Source organism: Simochromis diagramma, unplaced genomic scaffold (genome assembly GCF_900408965.1).
Source record: "Simochromis diagramma unplaced genomic scaffold, fSimDia1.1 OVJJ01000610.1, whole genome shotgun sequence".
NCBI classification, from domain to species: domain Eukaryota; kingdom Metazoa; phylum Chordata; class Actinopteri; order Cichliformes; family Cichlidae; genus Simochromis; species Simochromis diagramma.
The window spans coordinates 208,796-227,053 of NW_024387063.1; the positions used below are offsets into that span (position 1 = coordinate 208,796).

At 40.2% G+C, this 18,258-nt stretch overlaps 1 protein-coding gene across 18 annotated transcripts in view; it reads right to left on the reverse strand.

The window, feature by feature from the left end:
• The window catches only part of cacna1ab (calcium channel, voltage-dependent, P/Q type, alpha 1A subunit, b), a 149,732-nt gene that overhangs the window by 107,612 nt on the left and 23,862 nt on the right, over positions 1-18,258 (reverse strand). For all 18 annotated transcript variants that reach the window (XM_040045198.1, XM_040045210.1, XM_040045209.1 and 15 more), the window contains exon 2: positions 449-554. In XM_040045198.1, coding sequence (XP_039901132.1) covers positions 449-554 — 106 coding nt within the window. The remainder of the gene's footprint in view (positions 1-448; positions 555-18,258) is intronic.

Sequence of the window (18,258 nt, forward strand, 5' to 3'; positions counted from 1 at the left end):
CAGATACCACAGCACACCTTCAAGGGTCATGTGGAGTCCATGCCTTGACGAGTCAGGGCTGCTTTGGCAGCAAAAGGGACCAAAACAATATTAGGCAGGAAGTCATAATGTTATACTTAATCGGTGTAAACCTATGAAGTGCTGAGAACAATATCAGTCAACATGGTTAGAAATGTACCAATTTGCTCCAAAGTTCAATTCACAGGCCTGATCACATCAGAAATAATGATGTGATAAAAATGATGAGAACGTACTGTTTTTCTTTTCTTATTTTAGCCTGTGTGAGTGAGCTCTGCATATTTGGTATCAGTGTGTCTAGTGTACCTCAACGGTCTCCATGTGTATGTACTTCCATCTGTGCGCACACTGAATATGTATGCATATGTTGCACATGAACCACATTTAAATGTGTGTATATGTGTCTGTGTGTGTGTAAAATGTGTGTTACCAGTCGTTCGGACAGAGGCGTCTTGTCTCCATCGGGAAGGTGCTGTTCCAGAGCCAGGACGATGCAGTTTGCAATGATGGTGGTGAGAATCATCCATTCAAATGGAGTACAGCTGGTGTTAAAGTCAATAGCACCAGGAAGAATCATGCACCTCATATACAGTACACAACACTGCAGCCATTCACACCACAAAGATCCAGCCACCGACACTTGCAAACATTTTTACAATGGATTTGAAAAGAAGTCCAGCCTGCCAGGTGACATTTTTCTTTCTGTTGCTCTGAATGTCTGATTACATATTCACTATTCTTTGTAATGTCACACAGCCAAGGAAATGTAAATCTGCAAATCTCAGTGCTTTATTGGAACAAGTAAAACAAGTAGAATTCTTTGGTCCTGCAATGTTCTTAAATACTACAACAGAAGATGTAGTATTTAAGAACATTTAGAAATAAATATAAAGATGGGAGCAATAGTTCAAATAATAAATAAAGACTAATAACAAGAACAGCAATGACAATAAAAGGGGAGATGGTGCTCAAAACAGTTTAAAACATTATGATAAATAAAGTACAAATACAAACACATAGGAATTTTGCTACATATCGTATAGAAGGCAGGGCTTTTCTTCAGTGTAGCTTTTTCCCCTTTGTTTGTGTCCATTTTTATGTCTGTTACCATTTCTGTAAAGCACCGTGTGACTCATCTGCTTGTTTACCGTCTTTGTAAATACACTTAACTGGACATGAACTTCAGTTAATGTTGATTTTACCATGCCTTTATAGGTGCCACTGCAGCGCATTACGCTGTTATTATATTATTTATTGTACTTAAACTTTATTTAAACAAGACAACCCTAGTGCGACCACCATAAACTTTACCTTCAACAACCTTTAATTTTACTGAACAGCAATGAACGCGAGACAACAACAAAAAAAAAGCCAAATAATATTGCGTATGCCTCAAGAATACTGCAGTACTTCCGTGTACGATTCTCGATATTCCATTTTCAAACTCAGACCCATCAGTTTGCCGAAAGAGAAAACCAATAAAGCCCGAGGGAAGATTGATTTGCTTTGTCAGCACACCACGTTGCACAGTTTTGTTTCTGCAGAAGAAAACGCCAGAGAAACAGTGACTGACATTATGAAATTCAAACCGAAAACGGTCACTTTATTACAGCAGTACATGAGAGTTAAATTCCAACTCCCACCACAACACACACACACACACACAGCCTGACTCACAAAGGTTGCCTGGTGGGGCAGCCAGCTTTTCACAGTGCTCCATCCAGTCAAGTGTGTTTGAATGTGTTGCGCTTTGTGTGTGTGTGTGTGTGTCCATGCCTGAGTAATGGCTGCTGGAGGGGCTAAGATGACCGGATACATCTAGACAGATCAAGCCTGTGCCTAATTGTCCAGTCATTATCCTGTTAGCTTGCATGTGTGTGTCTGTCTCTCTGTGCGCGCGCTAGTATGCGCCCATTGTCGTGTTTACCAGATGCAACATTGACACTGACACTATGGCCTGCAGGACAGCCTCTGTGCATCAGTGTGCGAGTGTGTGTGTGTGTCTGAAGGATAAGAGGCGAACGGCTGACGTGAGAGGATGAGACAGGTTGGTCTACGGAGTACACACTAACAAGACGGCACTGAACTCCATGGCACATGCTGGCTGGCTGACACAACACACACACCTATACTTATGAAAGGTGCAGCGGTAAGAGGCAGACTACAATTTCCAAAGTTGAATCTTATTACTGGTGAAAAAGTGCTTTGTCCAGATGTTCCGTTATTTAGCCACTGGGTAGCTGTGGTAGTAGTGGTAGGTAGTACACCTGATGAACTGGTATGCTCGCTGTAATTTAAATAAAGCTATATTGGTCAAAGACAAAACACCCACTATGGCTCTTTAAGGGGTTCACACCTATTATATTATTAGCCTCCGGGAGCACTATCGAGCAGTAGAGGAGCTGCATTCTTCTTGGTCATAGTTCTAATTATATGATGCAAAAATCAAAATAATATCACCAGCAATAGTCCACAAATCTCTCTCTTCTACATGGAAAACATCATATGAGTAGTCAATTTAATAATAGTCCACTGGCCAAATTACAGCGGAGAATGGCAGCGCTACTGGAAAGACAGCTGGAGAATGTAGAGACGACTTCAGATTCTTCCACCAAAGATTTTTTTTGTGTGTGTGGCAGTATAAACCATCTCAGTACCAATCATCCTTTCAACTGTCACAAACCTAGACACTTGTTAAATAGGTTTAGCCACTTTTCATTTAACTTTACCTTATCTTGGGCCTAGAAAACAAAAACGTATGGATGGTATCCTACTGCTTTGCAACATTTCGCTCCCCTGTCACAGGAACACTGCGCTTACACTCTGTGTTTCTGTGCTGTGCTTGGTGCGCCATGTTAGAGACCACTTTTGCCACTATATCACAAAGGAGAGGCCAGTATCTAATGCAGAAACAGTTCTGCTCACAGGTGTTGAAGCAAAAAAGCAAAAAAGAGTCGCAGAGTTGGAGCGTGATGTTAAAACCAGACGATGTCCAGATGTACCCACAGATTCTGTCTGCCATGATGTCCTAACCACTCAAATGACTACTCTGGTTATTAAAGGTGCTGAAGACAGAACTGGTTACATATCTGTAGAAAGAGCTTTTTGTTGATCTAAGTGCAGGATTTACAGCACTTCACAGTGTCTAAGTGTTTTTACATGGTTACTTCATATTTAAGTTATTCCTTCACTTTTAGGATAACCTTAAAATGTATTTCATTTGAATAATCTAATTCAGGCCGCAGTGCAGAGAGTGCATGTGTATGTGCTTGACGACTACATGCTAGCCTGCCACACCATCTATTATTCAGCAGACACACACTCTGCTGGCCTAACAACCTGCTGAAAGCAGGAGGTAACACTCTGCCTGTGTGTGTGTGTCTTTCTCTTTCATTTCCTCCCATTCCTTCAGATCTTTATTTCTTTCTGTGTGTTTTTCATTTTATCCTCAATGTTTCTCTTTCCATTTCCTTCTTTCCTTAGTCTCCTCCAAATGTGACCATTCCTTGTTTTTGTCTTACTTTACCTCTTTCGTCTGACACATCACTCTATTCATCTTTTGAGAAAAAAAAAAGAGGTGAATCGGAAGCAATTAAGGAGCTGAAATTTCTGGCAAGGGTATTATTGGTGAGCACTGCAAAAATGAGTGTGTGTGCTCCTCTCTTGTTAATTAAAATGGCTTTCTGATGGCCACAAACAAGCTCTACCCTGCCAAATACACTGACCGCGCGTGCACATCCACACACCCACACGCACACACACACAGTCATTGCAAAAAGGTTTCTTTAGCATTTCTAAACCTACACAATCTGAATATATCATGTTGTCCTGCTGCTGTAATATAGTATGCGTTATTCCCTAATACTGCTACTACAGTAGGAGCTTTTACTATACTCACAATGCAATTGCAGTGTGGGTATAACAAAAGCTGCTACTACTGTAGCACTCTTAGGCAGTGAAGCTTGGACTTTTGTACAGTAAAAGCTCTCAGCAAACTGTTAGACAACAGACACAAAGAGGACTGGCAGGTACTGCAGTCAATTTGCAGAAAGAAGGCAACAATTTGGATAGTTCATTAATAATTTAAGTCATTTTAAAAAAAGAGCCATAGATTGAGCAGTTGTATTATCGTCAGTGAGTCGCTTCAATTATCAAACAAACAAATTACATAATAAATAAAAAACTATACGAAATAAGTTTGCAGAAAACAATCACATAGAAGTAATCAATGAAGTTTACAATAGCCATCGCTTTGCTACATTAGAACAAAAATCATATAATAACAATGTCATAAATAAATTCAGTGAAAAGTTAGAAAGAAATTGTAAGTGTAAGGTTAACGATGCTAAGGGCCATGAAATCAACAGCCCAGCCATGGTAAGTGTGCTGGTAGGAAAACATCAGACAGGAAGTGGTCTGGACTATCTCACCTGCAGGTCTTTCAAAATAAGAATGAGCGGATTGTTAACCTCTAAAGAATCGTTGAACTTCTTAAAGGTAACTATCCCCCAAACACACATTTCTAAATACACTTGTACAGCCAGTAATATACCCTGATGACCTGCGACTATGTCTAAGTTTATGTGCACAAAACACTGTAGACAATTTGATGAGACATTTACATTATGGAAACTAAATTAAACTAAATTATGGAAAAGTATCTCCCAGTTTTATTGACATTATAATTTAATGCAAAGTTTTAAGTCATTTTAAATTCCTTCACTCAACCTGACAACTGGGCCCTAATGAGATAAATATCACATTAGTCATTTGATGGCATATGTTTTACACCCAAAGACCACTAACCAGTTCATTTAGTCTGGTTAATTTAAAGGCTTACAATAACAGGATTTTTAACTCTGTAATACCAAATGTATTGTATTTGAAACAGATTTTGTGAGTTTTTTAGACCGCTGCAATGTCACATTTTGCTGCATGTGGCAAAAATAACACAAATTAAAACATCTTTTGTATTTTCTTTTAATTTATAAGAAGGTTAAAAGTGTGATACTCTGATAAATCAGCTGATATTTTTCTTTTTTACACACAAAAAACAAAAAACGTATTTCCCTGACATTTGTTACACCCTGTCACTGTAGGTCATGGTGGCTGACTTCACAAAAAGCTGGCGATACATGCATTCTGGTCACAGTTACTTTTTTACATACACAAACTTGCATTATGCTTTTGAAAAGGAACCTTCACAGCTACGTGATGGATGCATGTACCCACTGTAGTAAAGAAATTTGTCCATGTAGACAATAAACTATTAACCTTCTCAAAATTCTTCATCTGTCCACACACCATGACCCCAAACCTCCATAAAACCGCCCACACCTATTTAAATTCCTCCGTCTCAGTCATCCAGTGAAAAATGTCCCAGAGTACCAGCTTGCATTGTACACACACACAGACACACATCCATGCCCACACCCGCGCGCGGGGAGGCTGTGTGTGTTTTCAGCTGATGAGGCATTTTGGCGTGGCGCTGAGGCTGTGCTTTAGGGGAGCCGAGCCTGATGAGGGGGAGATTTTAAATCACACCAAATGAAGCTTTATCAAATAAATGAAACAGTGTAGCACCCAACTCAGCAAGAGTCAGTTCCTTTATGGGAGTGACGCAAGCACTCTCTCTCTCTCTCACTTTGTCTCTCTCCATCCTCCTTGAAAAATGCTTTAGAGTTTATAAAGAGCATTTAACAATTTCATGCAAAGACACACATCTTCTAATTTTTTAACTCCACTTAAGGTTAAAAGAGTCTCTTCTGCACTTTTGTCACATTTTTCAAGTGGAGTGAACCTGAATGCAACTTGCAGGCGAAATTGCAGGGAGGCAAAGTGAAAATCAGAGAACACATAAATCCAAGAGGCTAAAAGGACACTGTAAAAACACTTAGGTAGGTATCACCAGAGCACATAAATAAGTGCTTGTTAAATGAGACTGAGATGGGGGCAACGTCTATAACCACTCGCAGTCAGTAGCCATCTCTGAAGAGACTTTTGCTGTATACATACACAGAAATTCACATTAAACAAGAATTCACATTAGCTACTTACAGTCCTGAAGTTGAAACAGAGATTCAGTGAAACATGACAAAATCCTCAGCAACCTTTTATATTTTACAGCGTAACCAAAGTACAGCAAGTTGGAATATTTGAGTCGAGTCTCCTATTGAAGACAGATACATGGCACATGATTGTGCCCACTGGTGCAGAGCAACTCAGATTGATTTCAACATGTGTACGTTTAGAAATTAGACGGAAACTATTTGCAAACATGTCCCGATCTTTGTGACAGAGGTCAATGTGAGTTGACTGTGATTGATTGACAGGTTGACTTCTACCACAAAAGTGGCCTCCCAGAAGTTGAGGGTGTTAAACACTCAACCACTGGGAGAAGAGCTAGTCATTGCTGCGGCAATCAGTTGCAAAATTCCAAAAACTTCAATGCAACCAATTTATATTTGTTGCAAGGAAATTGCTGTCCTCTTTTTGCTCTAATTTCACAAAACCACAAGCCAATCCAAAAATCTTAAATGGGGAAAGCTAGTGGTCCAAGGGATCACTGTTGATCCATGATCCGAACCGATCCCACTTCTTGGCACGCACGTGATCCGAAGATTTGAAAAAGAAAAGAAAAGTATGTGTATGGTGTGCGTGGTCAGTCTGTCAAGCGATAGTCATGGCCAGCACTAGCAGACCAAGTGGAGGAGCAGAGGAGTTTGTGGCATTTAAGCAGCCCTTTGCTGCCCAATCGGGCTAAAGCTATTACAAAAGCTACAGACATGTGCGAAACAAGGAGTTTAAACATATAATGAACGTGCTTGAGCCATGCTATGTTATCCCGTTGCACATCCACTTCAGAGACGAGATCGTTCCAAGCATGTATGAGCAGGAAAAGCCTAAAGTTATGGCTGAACTGTCACAGGCATCTTCTGTTGCCCTACCTACAGATGGGTGGACCTCCAGGGCAACGTAAAGCTACGTGACCATGACCACTCATTATATTACAGCGGAGTGGTAGATACACAGCCGTGTACTGCCCTATGTTGCACCTTAATTAGTTTTTACATAATTGTGTGGAATGAGTCTTGAGTTGAATGTTTTATAATGGGCAAAAAATACTTAAATAAATAAATGGCGAGTTAAATTTTTCTTGTCTTTTTTCTTTTTTTGCTGATCCGAAAATTGATCCGATGACTTGAAAACCGTGATCTGATCTGAACCGTGAGTTTTTTCATCCGTTGCACCACTAGCAAAAGCTAAATTAAAAATATTAAAATACCACAGAGAGTGTCATGATGGTGATGGGGGGAGCTGTGGTATGTTTGTGGCGATCATCCAGTCTGCCACTACAATAGTGACCTCAGCTCCCTGCCTGCCTTACTATGATTTATTTATTTGGTTCGCTCTACCCTGCAGATTTTCCACTGAAGTCCAGTTTTACCGGCAGGCCTCTCACTTTCCTCGTGTGTCTGTCCCCCCACCTGACTTTTCCTTGTATCTGTTCCCTGAAGATGGTACCAGCAGGTTGAAAGCATTCTCCTCCTTTTCCTCTTTTAAATCACACACACAGATACACACACGAAAAAAAAATCACTCTATTTCTTTCCTTATGCTCCACTCTAATTCAGCCATCTTGCCTTCTCTCCATCCTCTCCTCCTCTACCTCAACGTCCCCTCCCTCCCATGCTGCTCCACTCTTCTCCACCATGAATCGCTATATATAGACATGTGAAAGATAAAAGGGTGCGTCTCTCTCTCTCTCTCTCTCTCGCCTGATCCTAGCTCTTTTTGATTTGTGGAAAAAGCTTGTGTGTGTGTCTGTGTGTGTGTTTGTTTGTGTGTGTGTGTGCCGTTTTGGATTTTTTTTTTGCAGAATATACGCTGTGCCACTTTGCAGGCTGGTAATGAGAACTGCATAGATTCTCGCTCTCTGCAGCCTCTCGCACACGCTCGCAGACGACGTCTGCTGCCCGTCACTCTCTCGTTTCTTTCTGGCCCAAGCGGAGCCATTGTACCCACCGCTTCCACACAGAATGTGAACCACACATACAATCAAAATGTCACACGCACACAAGCATGCATAAACACACAAATTATTCACACAGACCACATTCACAAACAAACACACAGTTACACTTGCAGCATCTCCCATGATGCAACTGAAGGAAAGAGTCTCCTCTCCAGGGAGCGAGAACTGTGACACACACACACACGCACGCACACACACACACACGCATAGAGATCTTATAGCACACACAACTGCTGAACCAGCTCTGATTGTTGCTTTAGCTGGGCTTCTGGTTGAAAACACCCACTTTAAAATGACAAAATGTCACAACAGCGCACACTCAAATATGATCTTAACCCAGTGAAATCATCTTCAATCAGATTTCTCCTCTGTTTAGTTTACTCACACAAACAGAAACGGAAACTACATTAGATTATGCTAGATTAGATTAGAGTAGATTTGATTTTAATTATTGCCATGGGAATTAAACGAAAGCGGCCAATAATTTAATAAAAGAAAACAAATGTATCGACCGATGAAAATCAAGAAAAAAAAGTAGATGACACTTTTCAAAGCTAATTTTAAAAGCTAAATCAGTTGATCTTTTTTTTAAAAAAACAAAAACAAAACAAAACTATTTGCAATACGAGACTCGGAAGAAGCAGTCCGACTTTCTTTGACGATTGTAACGTTGGCAGGTGTGTTTGCTTGAGCGGCTTCTTTTGTAGGTCAACCATCATCTGGAGTCCTGTTCTATTTTAACAATCTAGTCATCTTCTGAATTATTAAATGTAGTGGCTCGTAAATTTACCGGCTGCAGAGGACAAAAACACTTTCATGTGACTTTTCTTTTTAGCCATTTGTTCTACTAAGCAAGAACATTTTTTAGGCCATTTAAGCATTTCCACCAAAATTATGATGCAGCTTTAACAATCCAACAATGTGCAATAAAAAGCTAAGAAGCACACAAAACCCACTGGTTGGCATTGGTTACAGCAGTTTTAACAATGCTCTAGTGAGGATTTAAACGGAACAAGAACACTGAAATGAGTGACTGGAGGGTTTCGTTGTTCTAGTGTATTGGTTCAATTTATAGGCGTAAGAAGCTACAAATCAACAACCAAGCATTCCGTCGTTTTTTCTCGTTTTAATTTTCTTCTGAAATTTTAGCTACAATCTAACTTCCTTTCATCAGTGTTAAATAGTAGTTTAGACTCAGCATCAACATATAGTGACCAACAACCTAGAGTCAATCATTTACGCTTAATTAAAAAAAAAAATAATTCCCTACCCATTTTCTTTTTTTTTTCCTAGCCAAAAGGATCACATCTCTCCACCATCATCCTCTCTTAATCCTCCCTCCCAGTCTCACACCATCCTGTCTGATTTAAGGTCTCTATCTTTTCCCTTTTAATCTTGATGACTAGCACCAGAAGACGCGTTTATACCTACATTGCCTCCTTTCTTTCCATCTTTTGCTTCCTTTCCTTAGAGTTAAGGAGAAAGAGAAGTGAAAAATATGAGGGTGAAATGTGCAAAGAGACTGAAAGACCTAGACTAAGACGGAGATAAAAATGTGATACAGGATGAAGAAGAGGGATTAGAAAAAAAGAGACTTGGAAGGAGTGATGGGACGGAGGATGGAGAGAGGAGGACAGAGGAGATGGAGTTAAAGATAGATTGAAAGGAGGAAGAAAACGGAGAAGGAGGAAGAATTGCAGTATTTTTATCATTCTGAGTGAGTGGGCTCCATAAAAGTAGGTTACTGTCAGCAGACAGACACACACACACACACACTGCTACATGTAGCCTCTCCATTTTACTTCTGCTGAAGCAGCTGCAGTATGTGTGCATAAACGTGTGTGTATGTGTGAGAGCGAGAGCCCTGAGCATGCTCACTGAGCCACCAGCTAAACTGTTGGTTCCAGCAAGAAAATACCAATGGACTGTCTAAATGGCAGCAGCAGATATTTCAGCAGCAAGAAAAACCCCAAAGGACCAGAACATATCCACCTTAAAGGCATTCACGTGATGAAGTCACACTGAAATTAGCATCAGCACTGCGTTAGCTATGAATACAGCCATTGCCATCTCTGGCTGTGGTTACCATGGCCACTGCTGGTGTTCCTGTCTATTGCTAGGCTATTGGAGAAGGTTCATTGTCCCTTTCCATTAGCTCTGCAGTCAGACAAATGCACATTCTCACTTTAGTGTTTCCAATAGAGTACATTTGTGGCATTAGTTAAGCAGAGAGTGCTTGTGCATGTGCCCTTGCACGAGCATTTGTGCACTAAAGGAAGCGCAGTCATGCTGTTTTACATACACAAATAAATAATATCATTTAATACTTTGTAATGGAGCAATAATCAGCTACCCTATTCAGTAAATTCCTGAGCTCATGTATGTAACTTGAGTCCCTGTTCTGCTCTGCTCCCTTGGTGAGCTCAGCCTCACAGCAACCTGCTGGAGGTTGAGGTTCTGCTTGCACTGGCCTTACAGCTAGCAGAAGCTCCCAAACCAGAACAAGGATTACAGTCGCCAGATGCAGACCAAGACAGTGGAGACGGAGTTCATCCAACCGCTGGACAAGAGATTCACTATAGCTCAGTGATATCAGTAATCTAATCTAATCTAATCTAATCTAAGGGAACCTTAGATGGAGGGACAGGAACCCTTCGCATGTCAGCAGCTGAATTTTCAAAACAGAAGTGAGGGGATTATCCACTGCTAAATTAATTGCATTGTTGTTTTCAATGGATGCCAACATTGAAAAAATATCCCTCAAATATGCACCATGAAAAATGTCTGGTCCTTTATGTGTTAACTGTTTTATTTATAGACTATAGTACATTTACACAACAGACGCTGACCCAAAGTGATTCTGAGACAAAACCCAAAGTTTCAAAATACACAAAAAGCTAAAAGGCATGATTTAGTGCTCATTAAAATGTGGTCACAATTTTCAGATTGATGATGATTCATCTCATAGGTCATGACACACTGCTCTCCCCAGCACAAGTTGCCTTTAAAAGAAAAGCAGGTGCCAGTTAAGTACTGGCATTGCAATACTGGTCCTGTATTTACTTGGTATCAGATTGATACCAAAAGTTGCGATATCTCAGAGCACTAAATATCTATGTGTGGGAAACAATACATTCTCAACTGGTATACTTGGCCAGGAGGCCTCTGCATCACACAATGAAGCCCTTGGTACCAATTTTACATACAAAGTGAACACTGCAAAAATACTGATCTTTTGATCACATGACCACTCCATATTCCTGACATAACAATCCTGGCAATGCTGCTTCATAAACCTTTCAAGTGATGAATGTGCACACTAACAAAGCTCCATTGCCAGCCAGTTGAAGCGCAGTCAGTACCAACAATAGAGTGCATGCTCAAACATGAAATATATGTGGTTGTTTAAAAGGGCAGGCACTGCATACATTGTTACAGGATTACATATTTCACGGGGAGTGGTGTCCAGACCCATGCCAGAGATGCAAAAGATCTTTATTTGCTGGTTCTCTGTAAGGTTAGCAAGAATTTGAGCATAATATAACGGCACATTATAGATAGGTTTGTTCAGCCTTTGTTGCTTTAAGTGCTATGAGTGTGTTTCAGGCATTGAAAAGAATGTAACAGGAAGACCTACAATGGTACAGAAAGTGAAAGAACACATGATGCTAGTATAGCTTATGATAGATTATTAATATATAGGCTATACCAGCTTGTCATAAAATGAATCTCCAAGTGTTTATAAGAGCAAGTGGAGAAAATCTATTGTGCATCCACCTCCTTCCTGAGATTGTAAAACAGTTAGCTAACTACTGCCTCCTTTCATGAACCATGTAAAATATAGATTAAAATTGAGCTTTTGTCCGCCATCAGACCTACAGGTAGACTGGGCAGGGTCAAAGCCAGTGAAAAACACACACACACACACACACACACACACAGGCACATAAAGTACTCATGCGCACACACATACAGATCTGATGTGTAAAGAGCGTCCTGCAAGCTCAGCAGTCATAAACCTGTCAGGAGAAGCGATGAGCGACTAGTCTGTCTTCTCTTTCTCACACACACTTACAGCCTCACACAAATACACAACATTCACCTTCGCCACAAATCATTCAACAGCCCTTCCTTCACTGTCACTTGCTCCACACCTGTGGACACTCACATAAATATGCACTCATACCGGCTGTAAGACTTTATATAAATACTACAGAAGTTGATGTTCTCTACGAGGGCAGAAATACATGGAAAAACCACCACGGTGTCATTTGTAGCCTAGCTGGCGGTCTCTAAAAAAATGATCATGTCTGCTGTCATCAGTTTAAAAAAATCCAACTACTCCCTGATCTTCACGGCTAGTTTAACAGCCCATAATTTGTGCCGAACTGGCAATTAAAAGATGTATAATTGAAAAGATACGAAGGCTTAAAATGTGATCCACATATGACATGCTTGCTTGATGAACATGCCACTTATCTTTTCATACACCATGGTGTGGTGGATGCCACTTTCTCTTACAACATCAGCCCCAGCAAGGCTTACTTTCAAGATACAGTCAATCTGACAAAAGAAAGGAATCCATTCTATCCAATGCCAGATTTGAAATTTCTGCTGTTGGATGGCCACATAAGGACATTTTTATGCTTGCCGCATTACTTGTGTTGTGGGTGTCTCACGACCTTTTTCACATCACATCATTGTGTGCCAAGACACAATCTTTGTGGTGCTTCGGCCGGTCGTGCACCTCTTAATTTAAGTTGGCGTGTTGTGCCGTGGCTGTCGCGGCTGGATAGAGGACACAAGTGTACGATTGTGTCGGTTTTTACCGAAGTTTTAATAATCCTGCACAGAAGCTCAGAGATATACCAACACACAAAGGGAGATGTTACAACTGTTTGAAAACTTCAGTTTGTGGAAAGAACTTTCTTCTCTTCTCTTTATCAGCGCGCATATTAGTGGCAACATCTATCATTTAGAAGAAAACTGCAGCGGCTTCTTGCACCTTAACGACAGCTATAAATGGCTGGATCTGTGTTATGACGGTGCGGCGGGTATAATGGCAGCTTAAGTCTCCTTTAACAGCTGAGATTGGCTTGTGTCCCATCATGTACAAGTGTCTAACATGCTTCCTTGTATACTTCCAACAGTCTTTCCCTGATGTTTTCCTAATTCCCTTTCCCTAATGTGTATATATTTTAGCTGTAGTGTGATAACCTTCACAAAGATTATACAGTAGGAATAATTCATTTATAAATAAATAAATAAAAATGCCTTTTCAGAGTCATTCAATATCAAGTGCTTTTTGGTGACATATTTGTTAAAAAGTCTCAAGAAACCTTTGTAGCAACTAAAATGTTTCCTTTATAATCTTAGAAAATGGTTAGCGGCAATATAAATGAAAGTTGAACTTTAGAAACCATTTTAAATTCTATATATCTGTTCTAGTGTGTGAATGAATAGTGGTATTGTAAAGCGCTTTGGGTGCCTTGAAAAGCGCTATATAAATCCAATCCATTATTACAGAAAGTGTCTACACAGGCAGTGTAATGGCTATTACTCCTCAGACTAACTTCCCATAAGAGCTACACACCATTACAAGCTTTGCACATCTATTTTTCGCCATATTATGTGCACTACAGAGATCATGGTCTTGAATGACTACACTGCAGAATAAAAATGAAACAGTGCAACAAATCGAGCATAGCGTCAGCTCAAGCAGGCTATGAAGTTAAACCGAGCCACAATCCCAGAAGATGAGCTGATCTTGAATCCAGCCTATATCAGTTGAAGGTTCAACTGATATCTTCTAATCATCTAATTGGAACGGTGCTGTTCCCCTGCAACCCTCTTTGCAACCCAGCTTCTGCTTTCTTGCTGCAAAATCATATCATCTGCCTCTGATGCCTGCCTGGTTCTATGCTAGGGCCTCCCCACCTCTACAGAACGATGCTGCCAAACTCTAATTGCAGTGGAAGGAAATGACAATCTTCTTTTCACTGTGGTGGTTGCTCTGAATTCCTTTTTGTTTGTTTTTTACATTTTTTGAATTTTATTAAAACTTTATTTATCCAAGTAGTCATGAGTAGGGAAAATAACGAAGTGTACATCCCTGAAAATTCTTCCATTACACGCTTACTTTTGATGCACATTCAAGAAAGCTCCATGTGTAAACTGCTTACTGGAGGTTCCATGTATATATTATACTCTGATTGATGCATTTAGCTCGGCTGTCTGCTGATACAGAGGCTGCATGCTACTGCTCGGCTCCAGTAGTACAACTACTACTGTTACTAGTTTAATTTCACACCTTCTCAGTCGCTCTTGTACACTGCATCCTCGAACCACACACTATCCCACTTCTCCACACACCACTCCACTTTCTGCCCTTCCTTATTACTCATGGTTCGTTGAATAAAAGCAACTTGCAGCATCACATCATCAGCTTATGTCCGGTACATTTTACCACCAGCACCATTTCACTGGTGTATGGATAATGAGTGCACACATGCATATGTCTTTGCGTCTGTCTTTGTGTGCCGAAGGTGATTGGCTGATAAATCATGAATGTCCAGGAAATGAGGAGAAGCAAACACATGACATCAGCAGCTTCTACATTAGTCACCAAATTGCATCCGCAGAATAGAGCACTATCTCATTATTTAGCACAGTTCAACACACATACAGGTGTACACTCAACCAGACACACAAGCGAGTATATATGAAGAAATGTACAGCTGGGAACAAACATAGAACAGGATACACAGAACTGTGTGTGCGGTTGGGGGGATGTACTGGAAGACAAGGCTGGTTGAGCTCGTGCTGCTGTGGTGACTCATCAACCCAGTGAATCACATAGAGATTTGATTTAGAAACAGACTGCATCCACCTGACTGCCGCTTCCACTGGCAAACACACACACATGCATGGAGACACACTAATGCACACGCACACACATATGCATACACACACCTACACAGACACATTTATGCACACTCACAGTCAGACGTGTAACAAATCCTCCCACAGACACTTATCCACATACACTGATGGACACAGATATTTGATGCTTACTAGACTGGAATCACATTTGTTCTTGAACTAACATCACGCAATCGTCACACAAACGTGATGAATTCTTATTCTAGTCAGATTACTTAAACAATTTCTAACAGTGCTTTTAAGGTCAGCTGACCACCACCAGTGAACAGTCCAAAGAGGCATTCGTGTATCTGAGATGAGATGTGGTGTGAGCAGTATCGGCCATGAAATATTTCTATTTAAACCTGTGAACAAGGTAAACATTACTTCCAGCTAGTCAGCCCCTGCCATCTCACAAAACATCAAATCCACAGCATAGTAATGCATTAATGTGACACATTTATACTTTATGTAAAAGAAGTACGGGATGTCATTTTTTAATTTATTATATTTATTGCGCAACTGAATGTCTTCAAGGCCCTTGCCTAGCAACATGTAAGGCCCAAGTCACACAATCCTAGAGATCGGTCTGCATCCGGTTCCCTGGCAACCACTTGTCGCTAGGGGAAAATGTATATTCCCAGACTGATTGGTAAGCAGTTGGAAGGCGATTGCTTGCTGTCTCTAGTTGAAATAGTTTATTAACAGTTACACAGTGCTGAACCAAACACCTCCTTGCGGTTTGCGAGGAGGTGTGATGGGATCTTTTTTCCCCATCATTTTTTTTTTGCGTATATTTTGGTTTGGGAACAAAAAATTTTGTCTTTCAAGCTTTTCCACTCCTGTGAACATTTCCTCACATACTTATACCTCAAATACACTCAGCAATCTACCTCCAGGAATTTGCTGACATTTGTGAATCCTTATATTGACGCTATTATTATCATTCCTTTTACTGAGATGATGATGATTATTCTGTCGCTGGAATCGCTGGCACTCAACAGGTCAATCACAATAGCTGCGGACTGCGTCAAGTTGTCGTGTAGTCATATTTCCTCGGAGGTGCATGTCAGGTTACGGCGTCGGGTTTCGGGGGGTGTTTGTGGGTTTGATGTAGCTATGGTGTAAATTTCCAGCTAAAGCATAAATCAAGTGCTGGTATAAATGCTACAGAGATATAGTGAAGTCACAGTCAGCGTGCAAAGCAAATCAATGTGAATGTTACACTGGAACCCTATCACAGCAATATTTAAGAAGCCAGTGTGTTTATACATTCAATGGTTACATTACTTAGTACACAAAGAGTTCAGTCACAGGTTTTTACCTTTTCAAACACAGTACTGCTCTGTATGGATGCGCAGTGTCAGAAGATAAGTTATTTATTTGTTTATTTGGTGTATTGCAGTAGTGTTTAACTGAGCAACAGCACATTTATAGATGTGTCTGAGAGCAAAAAACATTCCAAACAATATAATTAACCCTGACAATTAACGCTTAGAAAGGATACAATGTGTAAACAGAAAGGCATGCGACAGAAGTGTTTCTGAGAGTTTGTTTCAAAAATCATTTAACACAGCTTTAGTCTTTTACTAACAAAGGTTTAAACGGCCATCTGTATATGGCTTAATTGTCTGTATATAATATTAATGCATAAAACTGTTAGCAAGTGGCGTGCATTTGATTCAGTAGACATTCTATTAAATCACATTGGTTAGTGAACTAAAAAGAAAAAGGAAAAAAATAAGTAGGGCTCAATAAAGAAAGCACAAATCTAGGCTATTAAAAGAAGGTCTGGAAACACTGATACACAGGACTAACAAAATACAGCACAAGCTTGGTATATTAACCCAGCTATTAAAAACACATTTGCAGACTAATACTATTTATTATTCAGGAAGTTGCATATTTTCATGTTTCCACTCAATTTTGTCAAAATATTTAATGAAAAATATAGTAACAGATGAGTAAAGGCAGTAACACTGAACATTTTGCCTGGGATTGTCTGTTTATCTAGTGTTCATTGTGTTCTACCACGTTTCACATTGTGTTTCTGCTGTAAACTCCAGCAGCAAACACAATCCCTCTTAGAATATGACTGTATTAAAACTGAGCTGAATTGTGTCCACAGATAAAGTCGGGGAGCCTTTAAAACCTTTAATAAGGAGACGAGAGCCGGTTATTCTGCCTCCTTGTCCTCCTTTTACACTAAATCCTTATTACACTGTGGATAAGTCTGCAGCAGAAAAGAAGCCTAACTTTAGCTCGCTCGTTGTCCCCGATGATTTTGACTTCAGCTTCAAGGGATTTCAGGGCATACTGATCTACACACAAAACCTTTCATTACCAGGTGAGCTCAGAGTAAAAAAAATCAAAAAAATACCTGTCTGCCTCTCTGGAAGCATTTTAGAGGAGAAGACAAGTGCAGGGATGTGTGGTTCAAATAATTAGCCCAATACCAGAGTCCCCTGTCGCCAAATAGTTAATTAAAAGCTTGCCCAGTGTGGGTATAGGAGTGTGTGTATGTGTGTATCCAGAGGATTAAAGGCTGTAATTATAATTATGTCCTCTCCTCTCTGTCTCTTTTCCACCTTTTCCTAACACATAATCTCTTCACTGTAATAGAATGAAAAAAGTAGTTTTCCCCCCACCAATCTGCAGAAACATTTTAGTTTATATAACTTAAAGAATGACATCTAATAATAATAATAATAATGCCATACAAGGACACTCTGGGATGTTTCTGGAGAGACACTGGTCTCTATAAAAATCTGCATCTGATTGCTTATAATTTTCACAAATGTCACTTGTTAAAAGAGAAGAGGGTTTAAGCGTCATAACCAAAAATAGGATAGCTCTGGTCTGGAAAAATCAATTTAGGGCCAGGGTGCATGATGAAATGTTACATCCCAGTTATGTGTAACCTGATTCAAGTGTTGCAAAATGTTATGTACTTTCTCCCGAAACATCTTCAGTAAATTTATTAGAAATGCATCACTGCTCTTTAATTCAAAGGCAAATGAATATAAATACCTTCAGTCACTTTCACTATCAGTCTTCGTCCCTCTCTGTCCCTTCCACCGTACCAGCGCTCCACAGCTTTGTGACTGGAGAGTACCCTGGAAGACTTAATGACATCGATGTCTCATCCTCCCCGTTTCAAACAGATGACCTTTGACCTGCGGATCTGAGGCTGGTATTGACGTTGTGACCTCAGCTAATGTAGCAGGCCTGCTGATAGACTGAGATAAGTGACTTTGTGTGCAGACACTGATGAGACAATCCAG